Source organism: Mytilus edulis, chromosome 4, assembly GCF_963676685.1.
Source record: "Mytilus edulis chromosome 4, xbMytEdul2.2, whole genome shotgun sequence".
Lineage (NCBI taxonomy): Eukaryota > Metazoa > Mollusca > Bivalvia > Mytilida > Mytilidae > Mytilus > Mytilus edulis.
This window is the reverse complement of record NC_092347.1, coordinates 68073145-68086082: the sequence shown is the minus strand read 5'-3', so window position 1 is coordinate 68086082 and position 12938 is coordinate 68073145. Positions and strand designations below refer to the sequence as shown.

The window sequence follows — 12938 nt, the reverse complement described above, 5'->3', positions numbered from 1 at the left end:
TCTCATCCTGTACAAAGTGTTAGTTAATGAAATTGTTTTTAAAATTTCTTTGAAAAATGATGATAAAAGAATGACACTGTCAGACTGTCTGGTGTTTTGTATGTGTGTTTTTTATAGAGCAATTTGGTTAGAAATATTATAAATTCCGATGAATAATTTCCATAATCAGGGTAAAGATGGCCTCTATTAAAATTGTCGCAATTTTATAGTTGCTCTTATGTTGCTAATCATTTTTGCAATTTTGTGTTTAAACATGTTACTAAAGATTTTTATGTAGCGTAAACTTATTAAAAAACCCTGTATAAATCTAAATTTAAGGAGTAGTGAGCCAGCACTCCAAAAATTGTTATGAAACTGTCACGCTGATAATTTTTTCAATTTACACTTTTAACCTTACTCCAATAGTTTTCATGATAACAGCTAAAACTGTAAAAAGAATATTTCAGGGGAAGTAACTCTGAAACAGACAGATTTTTTTTCAAAATGTTTATAGAAGCTATATCTTGTCATGCAGATCCTTTTCACAATCAACACTTTCAAAATTGCCGTCATGATCAGTGAACAGTCTAGAATCAAAATTTTAAGTCACTATTCTAATTATATTGAAAGAATTATCAACAGAAAAAGAGTTAAAAAAAATCTTTTGCAGATATTAGAGGCACTGGTACAAAGAGGAAAATTGAATCAGCTCAAGGCTATTGATATAAGCTACACAAATGCCTTGTCAGAAAACACCATTTACAAACTCATCCAGAAACATGGGGGACAACTAACTGGATTGATGCTGAGTGGAAAACCAAAACTAACAGAAAACTTTTGGTTGAATGTCATACCATTGCTAAAAAATATACAGTAAGTTAATTGAATTCAAAACCAAAGCTTAAATCAGGCCATTTCTGTTTGAATGGTTTTACACGTGTAATTTGTGGGGCCCATTATAGCTGCTGTTAGGTGTGAGCCAAGGTTTTGCGTTGAATACCATACTTTGACCTATAATGGTTTACTTTTACAAATTGTGACTTGGATGGAGAGTTGTCTCATTGGCACTCACAACACCCCTTTTAATATGCATTCATTGGATTTCCTGTTTGAAGTTTTTCACATTTTGTCATGTGATTTTGATAACTGACTAGGCGATACAGATTTTGCTCATTGTTAAAGGCCAAGCAGTGACCAAATAATTGCTACATCAATGTCATTTGGACTTTAGTAGATAGTTATCACATTGGTAATAGTACCACATCTCCTTATTTTTATAGTCACTGACATGATCAATTTTCTGACAGATTAGTTTTCTCACTTTATCAGAGATAATGACATTCAAAGCAGGTGTATACAGAAATTGATAATAAACAAGAAGCGATCAGTGCTAGGTATAAGTGTACTTTCATCTCGGTATGTTAAGAACTTCTGGTACATAAAATGCGCTAGTGTATTACTTCTTCACACTTTAAAAGTGTGATTATTTCATCAGAAATGATACCCTTAGGCTAGTCTTTTTTTTTTAGGAAAGATGCACTATTATGCTAGCTCATATGTTTATTTTCTATACACAAGTACTTTGCTGTACTTTTATATAAATAATTAATTACATGAAAACATAAAAGAAAATCTATAATTGATTGTTAGAATACAAAGAAAACCATGAATCAATTTCTGGATAGTTTGTTCAGTACACTTCTTGTTTTTTATATTGAGAAGTGCCTTTAAAGTAAGAAAACAGGTGTGAAAAACCAGCTTTTGTTTCTTTCGAACTAAAGTACAATATGTAATGGTAAAGTGACTGAAGAAAGCTGTTTTATCTGAACAAGATTTATTTTAATATCCTAAAAATGTGATAGTTCAAGGTACATGAACATAAAAATTGAAACAAAAGTTCCAAGAAAGAGGACCTTAATTATTAATTAGGGTGGTTTGTTATTTTAATAAGCGTTAACACAGAGTTCTCTCATAAAAAAGCATTTTTTTCTCTTAGTTTTCATTAAATATTATTTTTTCAGAGACAAGTGCCTGTGTTTTTGTTCTAAAGGACATTTTTTCTGATTTTTTTCATAAAAATTTTGTCTAAAATGTTTATACCTGCCAACTTTTCATAGTGCAAATGGGGGTTTTACATGCAAGATGGCTCTCGTAGTACTATAAAACCTTCAAGTTTGCCTTTTAATATATTTGTTGGTTTTTTTTTGGCTTCTTTATACTCTCATAAGCCTAAAGCCATTGTAAAATACATTGTTTTGTTTAAAATTGTGTACAAAATTGCTCTTTCAAAATTTCAATTTAGGCGTCTCCATGGGGGAAATCCCCCGCAAATAGTGACAGTTGGCAGGTATGAATGTTACATTTTCCCTGAGTATTTTTTTTAGGAACTAAACTCATGACCAGTTGTAGGAAAATTGATGGACACATATGCTGTGTCTTATGTAATTTTCGTTCAATGTTAAGATATGAACAGAGAAGGTAATATAGTTGATCACACCTGATAAGAAATACTAGTAGATTAAAGGACAGTTACAAGCAGGTGTTTACAGAAGTTTAGGTAGCCAAACAGTCCAGAATGGTCACTGGTTCACATAAGTTTATCATGTGATTCTATTTCTGGTGTACTTAAGTTTTTTTAAAGCAAGGACATTAATGTGAAAATCAAATTATATGGTAGCCAATTACAAGCCACAGAATCAGTTGGAATACCCAATGTTTTCCCTTTTTCCCTTAATCATAAGCAAAACCTTTACTAGGGAATAGTGTTTGATTCTATGAAAAAAAGTGACTTTTATGCGTTATACATTGACAAGTTTTGAGATAAGTATAATACATTGTTGTTTCAGTAATGCAATAAAACTGCTTTAGCAATAGTGCAATAAAATTGCTATTTCAATAATGCAATAAAACTGCTTTAGCAATAGTGCAATAAAATAGCTATTTCAATAATGCAATAAAGCTTTTGGTCTGCCATAAAGGAAGATTAGTGCGATATTAAAAGGAAGTAATGAAAATATTTACTAAAAAGCCCTGATGGAATAAAAGTATTACTAGTCATAAAATGTTATTAGCTTACTAGACCACACTTTCATGAAGCTATTATTGAGGAAAGTACTAATGAAATAATAAAGCCAACACAACCCATTCAATAATTTAGCAAGTGATATTACAGGCCTATTCTAATGCTAGATTATTGATTTATCATCATAAAACATTAGCAGTGTAATCTACCAAGCTTATGAGCTTGAGAAATTAACCCTAATAATATTACTTGGCACTTAGTACTCTGCAGGGGATAGAACGGATATAAGATTTATTGGGAGAGTAAGAAATCTAGTCAGGAGATTTCAGTCGTCAATGTGACAAGCTGCAAGAAAAACATAGAAACAATTATTATTTATTCTTGTAGGATTAGTGTATGATATAATTATTCCTAAGAGAGACGTAATGCTTGTTTGAAAAAGCTTGAGTTAATATTGAAGCTTTTATTATTATCCTCAAGATATTTACCCAAAAATTTCAGTTTTTAGAAAAATGGAATGAACTTGTAAAAGCAGGTTTGGCCTTCAACAATGACTCTTACGGGACCACAATATATTATTTTCCAAAAGTTTATTTGCAATAAGTCATTCAAATATCTATTACTAAATTGTTTTAGTTTTTTCCAGTCTTTTTCATTATATATTCCCTGTCAAAATCCCAATTTATTTCAGTAGACACCTTTAAGGATGTCTCAGGCTAGGCTTTTTCAATTACTATCATGGGGTCAGTTAATTATTTTTTTTTAAATGATCAAATTTTCATGACAGACAGACTGACAGACTCAGAGGGATAGATGAACAAATGCAAAATACTAGTAGTCAACAACAGTCAATCTTCATAGGCTTTATGTGCCAGGCTAGTTAAAAAAGAAATAAACAGCCATATGAAATTGACATAGTAAGAATAATTGATTTGTGTTAGAGCTTGAAAAATATTATCAATTCCAAATGCAAAAATCCTGTTTAGAATTGCGATCATGGCTTTCATGTATTGACATGATTTGTATGTTATATAAGTCTGATCAGTATAGTACAAAACAATCAGTCATATGATGAGAATTGAACACACTTTCACCACTTAAGTTATTTGTAGCAACATAATTGATCAATTAATGTTCTGTTATTGGAAAACAGAAACTTGTGTATTGGCTGAAATTGGTTATTGATTCAGTTATACAATTTTAACTTTCTGATAATAAAAGTTAACAATGTTGAATGTTAGTTTCAACATGATGTTTGTTTTACAGAAATAACATGATATTATCGGATTTTTTCATAAATACCTTCCACAAAATTGATTTACTCTTTATTTGGTTTTAGGATTTTTTTTAAAGACTTTTAATGGACACAGATAACTCTATTTTCTATAAATATCATTCAAATAACAAGCACTAACCAAAGGAACTTTTCTGTAATCTTTTTTATATTTATTGTGAAAACTAATTATTTTTTGCCTTATTTTTCCTTTCCTGATTTAAGCTTCTTCTGATATTTTCATGAATTTGCCATTTTAATTATAAAAAATTGTAAAAAATAATCATTAGTAAAGGTTTATCATTGCATCAAGTCAGGATAACAGTAATAAAATTAAAACAAATCTTGGCAATAACTTCAAAAATTTACATCCTGAATGTGTGAAAAGTGTGGTAAATGTTGTATAACTTTTCTTGTTTCCTGTTAAAATGATTTGTTGTTTGTCCTACAGCTAAACTTTCACTTCCTTTTATATCTATAAATGTCAAGGTCTTATAATTTTTTCAATATATCTATAAATGTCAAGGTCTTATAATTTTTTCAATATATCTATAAATGTCAAGGTCTTATAATTTTTTCAATATATCTATAAATGTCAAGGTCTTACAATTTTTTCAATATATCTATAAATGTCAAGGTGTTATAATTTTTTCCCTCTCCTTGAACAAGAGTAAATAGCTTGATTTAATAACATAAAAACAAATGAAAAAATTATTAAAGAACACTTCATTTCTCATAAGTGTCAAAAATCACTTTATTAGCCTTTTGTAACTTTTTCAGCCTTTCGTTTACAAATTTAATATCTTTTAGAAGTAATATATTGCTTTGTATGTATAACATGCAATTGATCAATTTAATAATGTATGAGATCTGCATTTAAGTGACAGACAACAATATTGATTATCAAAACGTACCAATAAAAGATAAATAAAGATTGATTACAGTTTTAGGCGAACTTTGTAGAAATTCCAATTAAAAAAAGATTTATAGTAAATATCACATTTTTTATGTAAAACTTTAAATGTCATAACAATATTGCTGACAGATAATTAAATTCTTATATTTTGCAAGAATCACTTTAAACTGCAATTTTGATTCATTTACATGTTATTAAAAATTAATATAGAAAACAATCAAATTTACAATCTAATATCTATAGTCAAGTATTTTATAGATCTTCATTTTATAATTGGAAGAAGGATGAATAAAAAAAAGATTGTCCTTTTTAGCTCACCTGGCCTAAAAGGCCATGTGAGCTTTTCTCATCACTTGGCGTCCGTCGTCGTCGTCTGTCGTCGTTAACAATTTTTCAAACATCTTCTCCTCTGAAACTACTGAATGGATTTGAATGAAACTTAGCATGATTGTTCCTTAGAGTATCCTGCACAAAGTGTGTGCTTCGATTTTTGATCCGTCAAAAAACATGGCCGCCGTTACTTAAAATAGAATATAGGGGTCAAATGCAGTTTTTGGCTTATATCTCAAAAACGAAATCATTTAGAGCAAATCTGACAGGGGTAAAAATGTTCATAAGGTCAAGATCTATCAGCCCTGAAATTTTCAGATGAATCAAACAAACCATTGTTGGGTTGCTGCCACTTAATTGGCAATTTTAAGGAAATTTTGCAGTTTTTGGTCATTATCTTGAATATTATTATAGATAAAGATAAACTGTAAACAGCAAAAATGATCAGCAGAGTAAGATCTACAAATAAGTTAATATGACCAAAATTGTCAATTGACCCCTTAAGGGGTTATTGTCCTTTAATGACAATTTTTCACAATTTGTTCATCATATTTGCTAACTTTAAAAAATCTTCTCCTCTGAAACTGCCGAATGCATTTGGATGAAACTTAGCATGATTGTTCCTTAGATTATCCTGCACAAAGTGTGTGCTTCGATTTTTGATCTGTCAAAAAACATGGCCGCCGTTACTGAAAATAGAACATAGGGGTCAAATGCAGTTTTTGGCTTATATCTCAAAAATGAAAGCATTTAGAGCAAATCTGACATGGGGTAAAAATGTTCATTAGGTCAAGAACTATCAGCCCTGAAATTTTCAGATGAATCAAACAAACCATTGTTGGGTTGCTGCCACTTAATTGGTAATTTTAAGGAAATTTTGCAGTTTTTGGTCATTATCTTGAATATTATTATAGATACAGATAAACTGTTAATAGCAAAAATGTTAAGCAAAGTAAGATCTACAAATAAGTCAATTTGACCAAAATTGTCATTTGACCTCTTAAGGTAGATGGGGTGTCTAAATTATAATCCATAGAATTTTTTAATAATTTGCCAAAATGTAGTTTATATAATGCTTTTTAAAAAACAATAATAAAAAGAATGGGTCACCGGGCTTATTTTCACTCTACACAGTGTTCAAAATTGACAGATTTTGTATAGATTATGCATGGAAAACCCATTTTCTGCAATAAAGTGTAAACTACACCATAGAATTTTGAGATAACATATGAGAAGATAGCTTTGATAGTATGCTTTCAGTTAAGAAAAAGAAAAAATGGGGTCACCGAACTCGTTTTCTTGCTACATTATAAAATAGGTAAATTCCTAACACATTCTATTGTAAAAGTACCTTAATCTGAATTATCTGCCCTTGGATATGAGTTGCTTCCCCTTATGTGGCAAAATTGGAAAAAATTTAATCAAACATGAGTTTTCTGTTTTTTGTAAAATACAACCATAAATATGATAAAATATGACATTTTCTATATTGAAATGAAAGTTCTCACACATGAATTACCTACTACTCTAAAAATTTGCACATTCTATTAAAGATCTAGACCTTGTTTTCTGGTATTTCCAAATCCAAGATGGAGGAAGACACCCTATCTACCTTAAGGAGTTATTGCCCTTTAAAGACTTTTTTCACAATTTGTTCATCATGTTGACTTACTTTAAAAAATCTTCTCCTTTGAAACTGCTGTATCAATTTCAGCCAAACTTAGGCTAAATGAGTTTTAGAGTTTCAGAGTATCTAGTATAAATTTTATATTTCATTTCCTTGTATATCAAGAAACATAGTTTCTATGGCTAAAATAGAACATAGGAGAAAATGATTTTTTTTTGCTTTTGAAGAAAATAGGACGATTCAAAGAACATTTAAATAAATTGAAAAGCCAAAATAATCATTGATGAGAGATTAAACCAAAAAAATTCAGGTGAGCGATTCAGGCTCTTGAGAGCCTCTTGTTTTATTATAACAGTACTCTAGTTTTGATCTTTGCCTGTTCTTTTACTACCATATAGTGGGTTTTTTTCGCGGGGTGTAAATTTTCACTTATTTTCGCAGATAGAACAAAATCGTCAAAAAAAATTCCGCCAATTAAAAAGTGTACATGTGAACGTATTGATAAAAGTTTTTAATCTACCAAAATAATAACCGCCAAAATATTTTATATACCCTTTCCAATGAAAATCGTGAAATTTTACACCCGCGAAAAATAACCTGCTATACGGTATTAAATCATTCACATGTTAATTACCCAACAAGCAAAAAGTAAAATAACAAAAATACCGAACTCTTAGGAAAATTCTTAACGGAGAGTCCTTAAGCAAATGGCAAAATCAAAACCTCAAACACATCAAACGAATGGATAACAACTGTCATATTCCTGACTTGGTACAGGCAAATTTAACAATCTATATTCTCATGTAATGATCTTTATGTTATAATTGAAAAAAAGATCAGAGTCTTTGAAGAAGAAAAAAATGTTGATGATGATACATTTGTATAAATGATACTTTTATTGTAACCAAAGATTTAATCCATAACCTATTTCATTATCTTAGTCAAACCTGGGGGAATACATTTGAAAATAGTGACATTCAATACAGATTTTAATCATTTCCTGTTTTTCTACTTTTAGAATTTGTGTCCTTGGAACAGCTAATGGATGGTTTCTAAAGATCCAAAGTCGTGTTCATATTGATCAGATTATTGAAGCATTTGCACAAAACTGCCCAAAAATGTTGAGATGTGAAATTCAGTGGGATCCTGATACAATCAGATTCAGCGATAAGAGTAGTAAATTTATAGATCATATACGGTAGGTCATGAAAATACAGAAAGGAGTTAGGTACTTCAGACAAGATATGGAAATTTCTGTGTCATTTGTATTCTTGTGTAAAGGTGTCTCATTGGCAATTTGATATACCACATCTTCTTATTTTTATAAGTAATTTAATATAAGAGAGTAAACTCTGAAATGTCTTGCCTGCTTTACCAACCATAATTAATTGTATTTTGAAAGTCTAAGGATAAATGTAAAAACAAGAGATTTACTATACTGTTTTACAAATATTTCATACACTCAGCTATATCTATGGTCCATTGTTGAGTAATTAAGTCAAGGTCAGATAAACCCAGCCAGGCAGACATGTACACCTTGTAATAATTCCATACATCAGCATAGTTGACCTATAGCTCATAGTATCCAAGAAAGAATCCACACCTGGAAAATTTACTTTGACCAATGAATTAATAACCATGGAATTAGTCAAGATCAGATGAATCTTGACAGACAGACATGTACACATTATAATCATTCCGTACACCAAATATAGTTGACCTACATGTATAGCTTACAGTATCCAAGTAAGAGACCAAACCATGAAAACTTATTACATTGTATTCACCAATGAAACATGAAAATTAAATCAAGGTCAAATGAACCAGCCAGACATGTACACCTTACAAGCATTGTAATATTAAAACATTTTCATCCCTTCAACATTAATTCATTGAAAGTACAATGCAGCAACCAATCATAAAAACAAATAATTTAAAAATGAGAGTTAGAAGTTAGATTGAATTGAACATAGGTTTTAATCATTTTCATCAGTTGTGCTTCAGTTCACATATATAACCTCAATCAATGCATGCAACAACACTGGTCCATACCAGGTATTGGTCTTGTTGAAAATATTATCCTGTTAATTCAGAGTTTTTATATTTCAGATTGAGATGTCCATACATGAAATCGTTTACCCTGAGTGATGGAGAGTATTACGAGATGGTCAAATCAAACTTTGAAAGAGCAGATAGAAAGAAGGTTGTACGAACCACTACGAACTATTGTACCAGTATTGTTAGTCTGCTGAATGACTATAGTGACCTTTTGTTTAACTAATGAACCTTATCATATAGTCTGATGAATCTTACAATCATCCAATGAGTGATCCTCTTTCTAGTTGTCTGCTGAATCTTACAATCATCCAATGAGTGATCCTCTTTCTAGTTGTCTGCTGAATCTTACAATCATCCAATGAGTGATCCTCTTTCTAGTTGTCTGCTGAATCTTACAATCATCCAATGAGTGATCCTCTTTCTAGTTGTCTGCTGAATCTTACAATCATCCAATGAGTGATCCTCTTTCTAGTTGTCTGCTGAATCTTACAATCATCCAATGAGTGATCATCTTTCTAGTTGTCTGCTGAGTTCATTAATTTTCTGCATCTTTTAGAAGAGTGAATCTTAATAGTTGTTTTAAATTGTTTATTAGTCAGCAGCATTCTGTAATATGATTTATTTTACAAATGGATAACATTGTCTCTATCTCTGTCCTAAATATCAATTTACTGACTGTTTATAAAAGTTACTGTGACCTAAATATCACTTGTTTTTAGACCTAAATATCAATTTACTGACCAGGACACTGTGACCTAGATATCAGAAGGATTTTTACATATAGTTATAAAGTGATATTGTTTCAAAAAGATAAAGTGTTCGCAGAATACAACTAAACTCTAAAAGAAATTACTCTTTTAAATATTGGTAAAATGTATCGCATCTAGCCATTTTTTGCCACAAAAATATAAATATTAATAATGTCATGCAAATGCAAAAACAGGACATCTTTAAACACACTTGAAACATCACAGATTTCAGCTTGCCTAGAAGTAATGGCATTGAAAGATCACTAGCTTTGCTAAATTTCACAGAAAATGTGTCTTATACTAATATTGTTACTATTAACACTTATTTTCGTGGGTACCAATTTACGTGGATTGCAGAATTCTTGCCTTTTCGTTGATATGTAATTTCGTGGTTTTGCCAAAGTCTGCATACAACATGAGAGAAATTTGTAGTTCGTTGAACATTTAAATTCGTGGTTCACCTGTACCCATGAAAAGCACGAAAATTGATATCCAACGAATAATAATGAATCCTCTGTATGTTAAGATTTCATTTCAATGTAACATCTTTGAATAATTTATACATCAAAACAACGTGTATTGATATAGTTGGAAATTTTAGCTATGCGTTACCATCATATGCTCTTGGTATAAAATTTTATAAGCTGTTTATTCTGATACTGTACACAAAACTGTACTATATATTTAGCAGTTTGTTATGGTTCAGAATCCTCAAAAAATAAAGCTGAGCAGTGGAATATATTATGGAACTAACCCTGTGTTTCTAATGAAAAATAAATGCCTTTTAGGGGGGGATAAAGCTTAGTCAAATGAAGTACTAATAAAAATGATAAATCTATATGTTTACATTCAAACATACAATGAATATGGAACACTGGTATGTCACTCTTTCTTAGAATTTTACCTCATGGCCTCAAAAATGAAAAATGTTAGTATTAAAATGTATTGGAGACTTACTTAAATTGATTTATTTATTGAAAAATTATTTTCCATTAAAGATTATTGATATATGTATTATAGTTCTGTAGAAATTTTGATAGTTGTATTTATTTACTATGTTATTTTATATTATATGAGCATTTTATGTTGTTTCTTAGACATTTCATTATTTATTTACAAATATGAATTATGACAATCCAATGAAAGGAATGTTGAAAATAAAATTTTCAAAATATTTTTTGTTAGTTTATTGTTGCTATATTGTCTGGGGATAACGGTTTTTATAGCATTTACACATATTAAAATGATTGTCATTTTTTGGCAAACAATACTAGTAACATGTATTTAGAGAAGGCCGAGACCTTCAGTAAATCTGAATTGGCCATCTTGCAAAAAATATGGTTTATAATTTGACAGACTATATAAAAATTATTCTTTAGATGACATCTTCATGTATTTGAATGCTGTACAAAAAGATGGTTTCTTCAGTTTCTACAAAAAAGCAATTCCAAGGAAAACTGCACTATATCAAGGGATTTGCTAAAATTTGTTTAACTAGACTGACTGCACAGACAGAAGTGTCTCACCTGGTTTACTGGTAGTGGTTATGGTTAAACTTATTGTTGAAAGATTTTTAGATCAAGGTCTTACTTACTTTAAGGCCTCAATGAACTTATATAATAAGAGATGCACAAATAGTGTCTGAAAAAATGACCAAGTCATAAAAATTTAACTGTGACAAATGAACCATGAATATGAAGTTGAAATATGAAGTCTATCAGATGGACATGTACACCTTACTATCATTCATTAAACCAAACATAGTTAAATGTTACTTAAAGTATCTGAAAAACATAACTTAGCACATAACCTTAACCCCGACCAATAAACCACGAACGTGCGGTCAAGGCAAAAAAAGCAATCTATACAACCTATATAAATTATGTACTATTTATAGTGCCTAAAAAAACACTAATTATCATGAAAACATAACATCTTTGATTAATAAACCACGAAATAAGTTAACAGTTAAATTGATAAATATGCATGCATTCTAATTTTCAAAAATGGCTGTCTTACGTCTCATATATTAAACTTTAACTGAAAAAAATCCTGAATTATGATAATGAGGAAAAGACTATTACATCTTTGCATTCCAGCTATTGTCAAATAGTTAGTAGTATGCAGTTGCTTGATTAGCATCCCTGTGTCTTACATTCTCTTGAAATTGTCTATAAAATTCTCAATTATCAACACAAAAAAGGTGAATATCTCCTATGTAAATTCAAACATTCTCCCTCAGGCAAAGTCGACCTTACATGTAAATGAATAATATTGCTATTTTGTTTAGGTTTCTATTTGGTCATAACATTTCAGCATATTTACACATTCCTGGCTAGGTTGCTATTTCCTCACAGAAAAAAAAACAAATTAGATAAATAATGTGAAAATATATTATGGATGCATAAGTCCAAATTATCCTTTTAGGTACCAAGATATAAATGTATGTCAAAGTCAAAGAAGCATAAAATGCTGGTTATATTGATCTTCATTTGCTCCCAGACCAATCTACTCACTCCCAGACCAATCTACTCTCAAAGATACATCTCTATGCAAGTTTTGACTGTGCTATCATTTATTATTATCAAGATGTTATGTCTGTTATCAAACTGGAACAAAGTCAAAAGAAGTATGACATGCAGGGCACAGTGAATTTAAAATCTGCACACCTTTCAGCCCTTAGCCAATAAAAATGTGTGCTGGTTCTCAGACAAATGGAAATTTTAACTTCACTCAAAAAGTTATAAGGGTTCAACAATCAACCAACACTAGCTGCTCATGACCTTATATCTTTCAAATTATTAAAAAAAGTGTTCAAATGTCCCCTGCAGTACATACTGTATAGCAGGTTATTTTCAAGGCTAGAACAAAATCGCCTAAATAAATTCCACCAAATAAAAACTGTACATGCTAAGGTATTAATAAAAGTTATGATTCCGCCAAAATATTTTGTATACCTTATTCAATGAAAATCACGAAATTTT

At 30.2% G+C, this 12938-nt stretch overlaps 1 protein-coding gene across 5 annotated transcripts in view; it reads left to right on the top strand.

Annotated features, from left to right (window-relative positions):
- Positions 1-11130, top strand: part of LOC139520311 (F-box/LRR-repeat protein 2-like) — a 28224-nt gene extending 17094 nt beyond the window's left edge. For all 5 annotated transcript variants that reach the window (XM_071312845.1, XM_071312847.1, XM_071312846.1 and 2 more), the window contains exons 5-7: positions 650-852; positions 8166-8345; positions 9257-11130. In XM_071312845.1, coding sequence (XP_071168946.1) covers positions 650-852; positions 8166-8345; positions 9257-9428 — 555 coding nt within the window. In that variant the 3' untranslated portion in view covers positions 9429-11130. The remainder of the gene's footprint in view (positions 1-649; positions 853-8165; positions 8346-9256) is intronic.
- The last annotated feature ends 1808 nt before the right edge of the window (positions 11131-12938 follow it).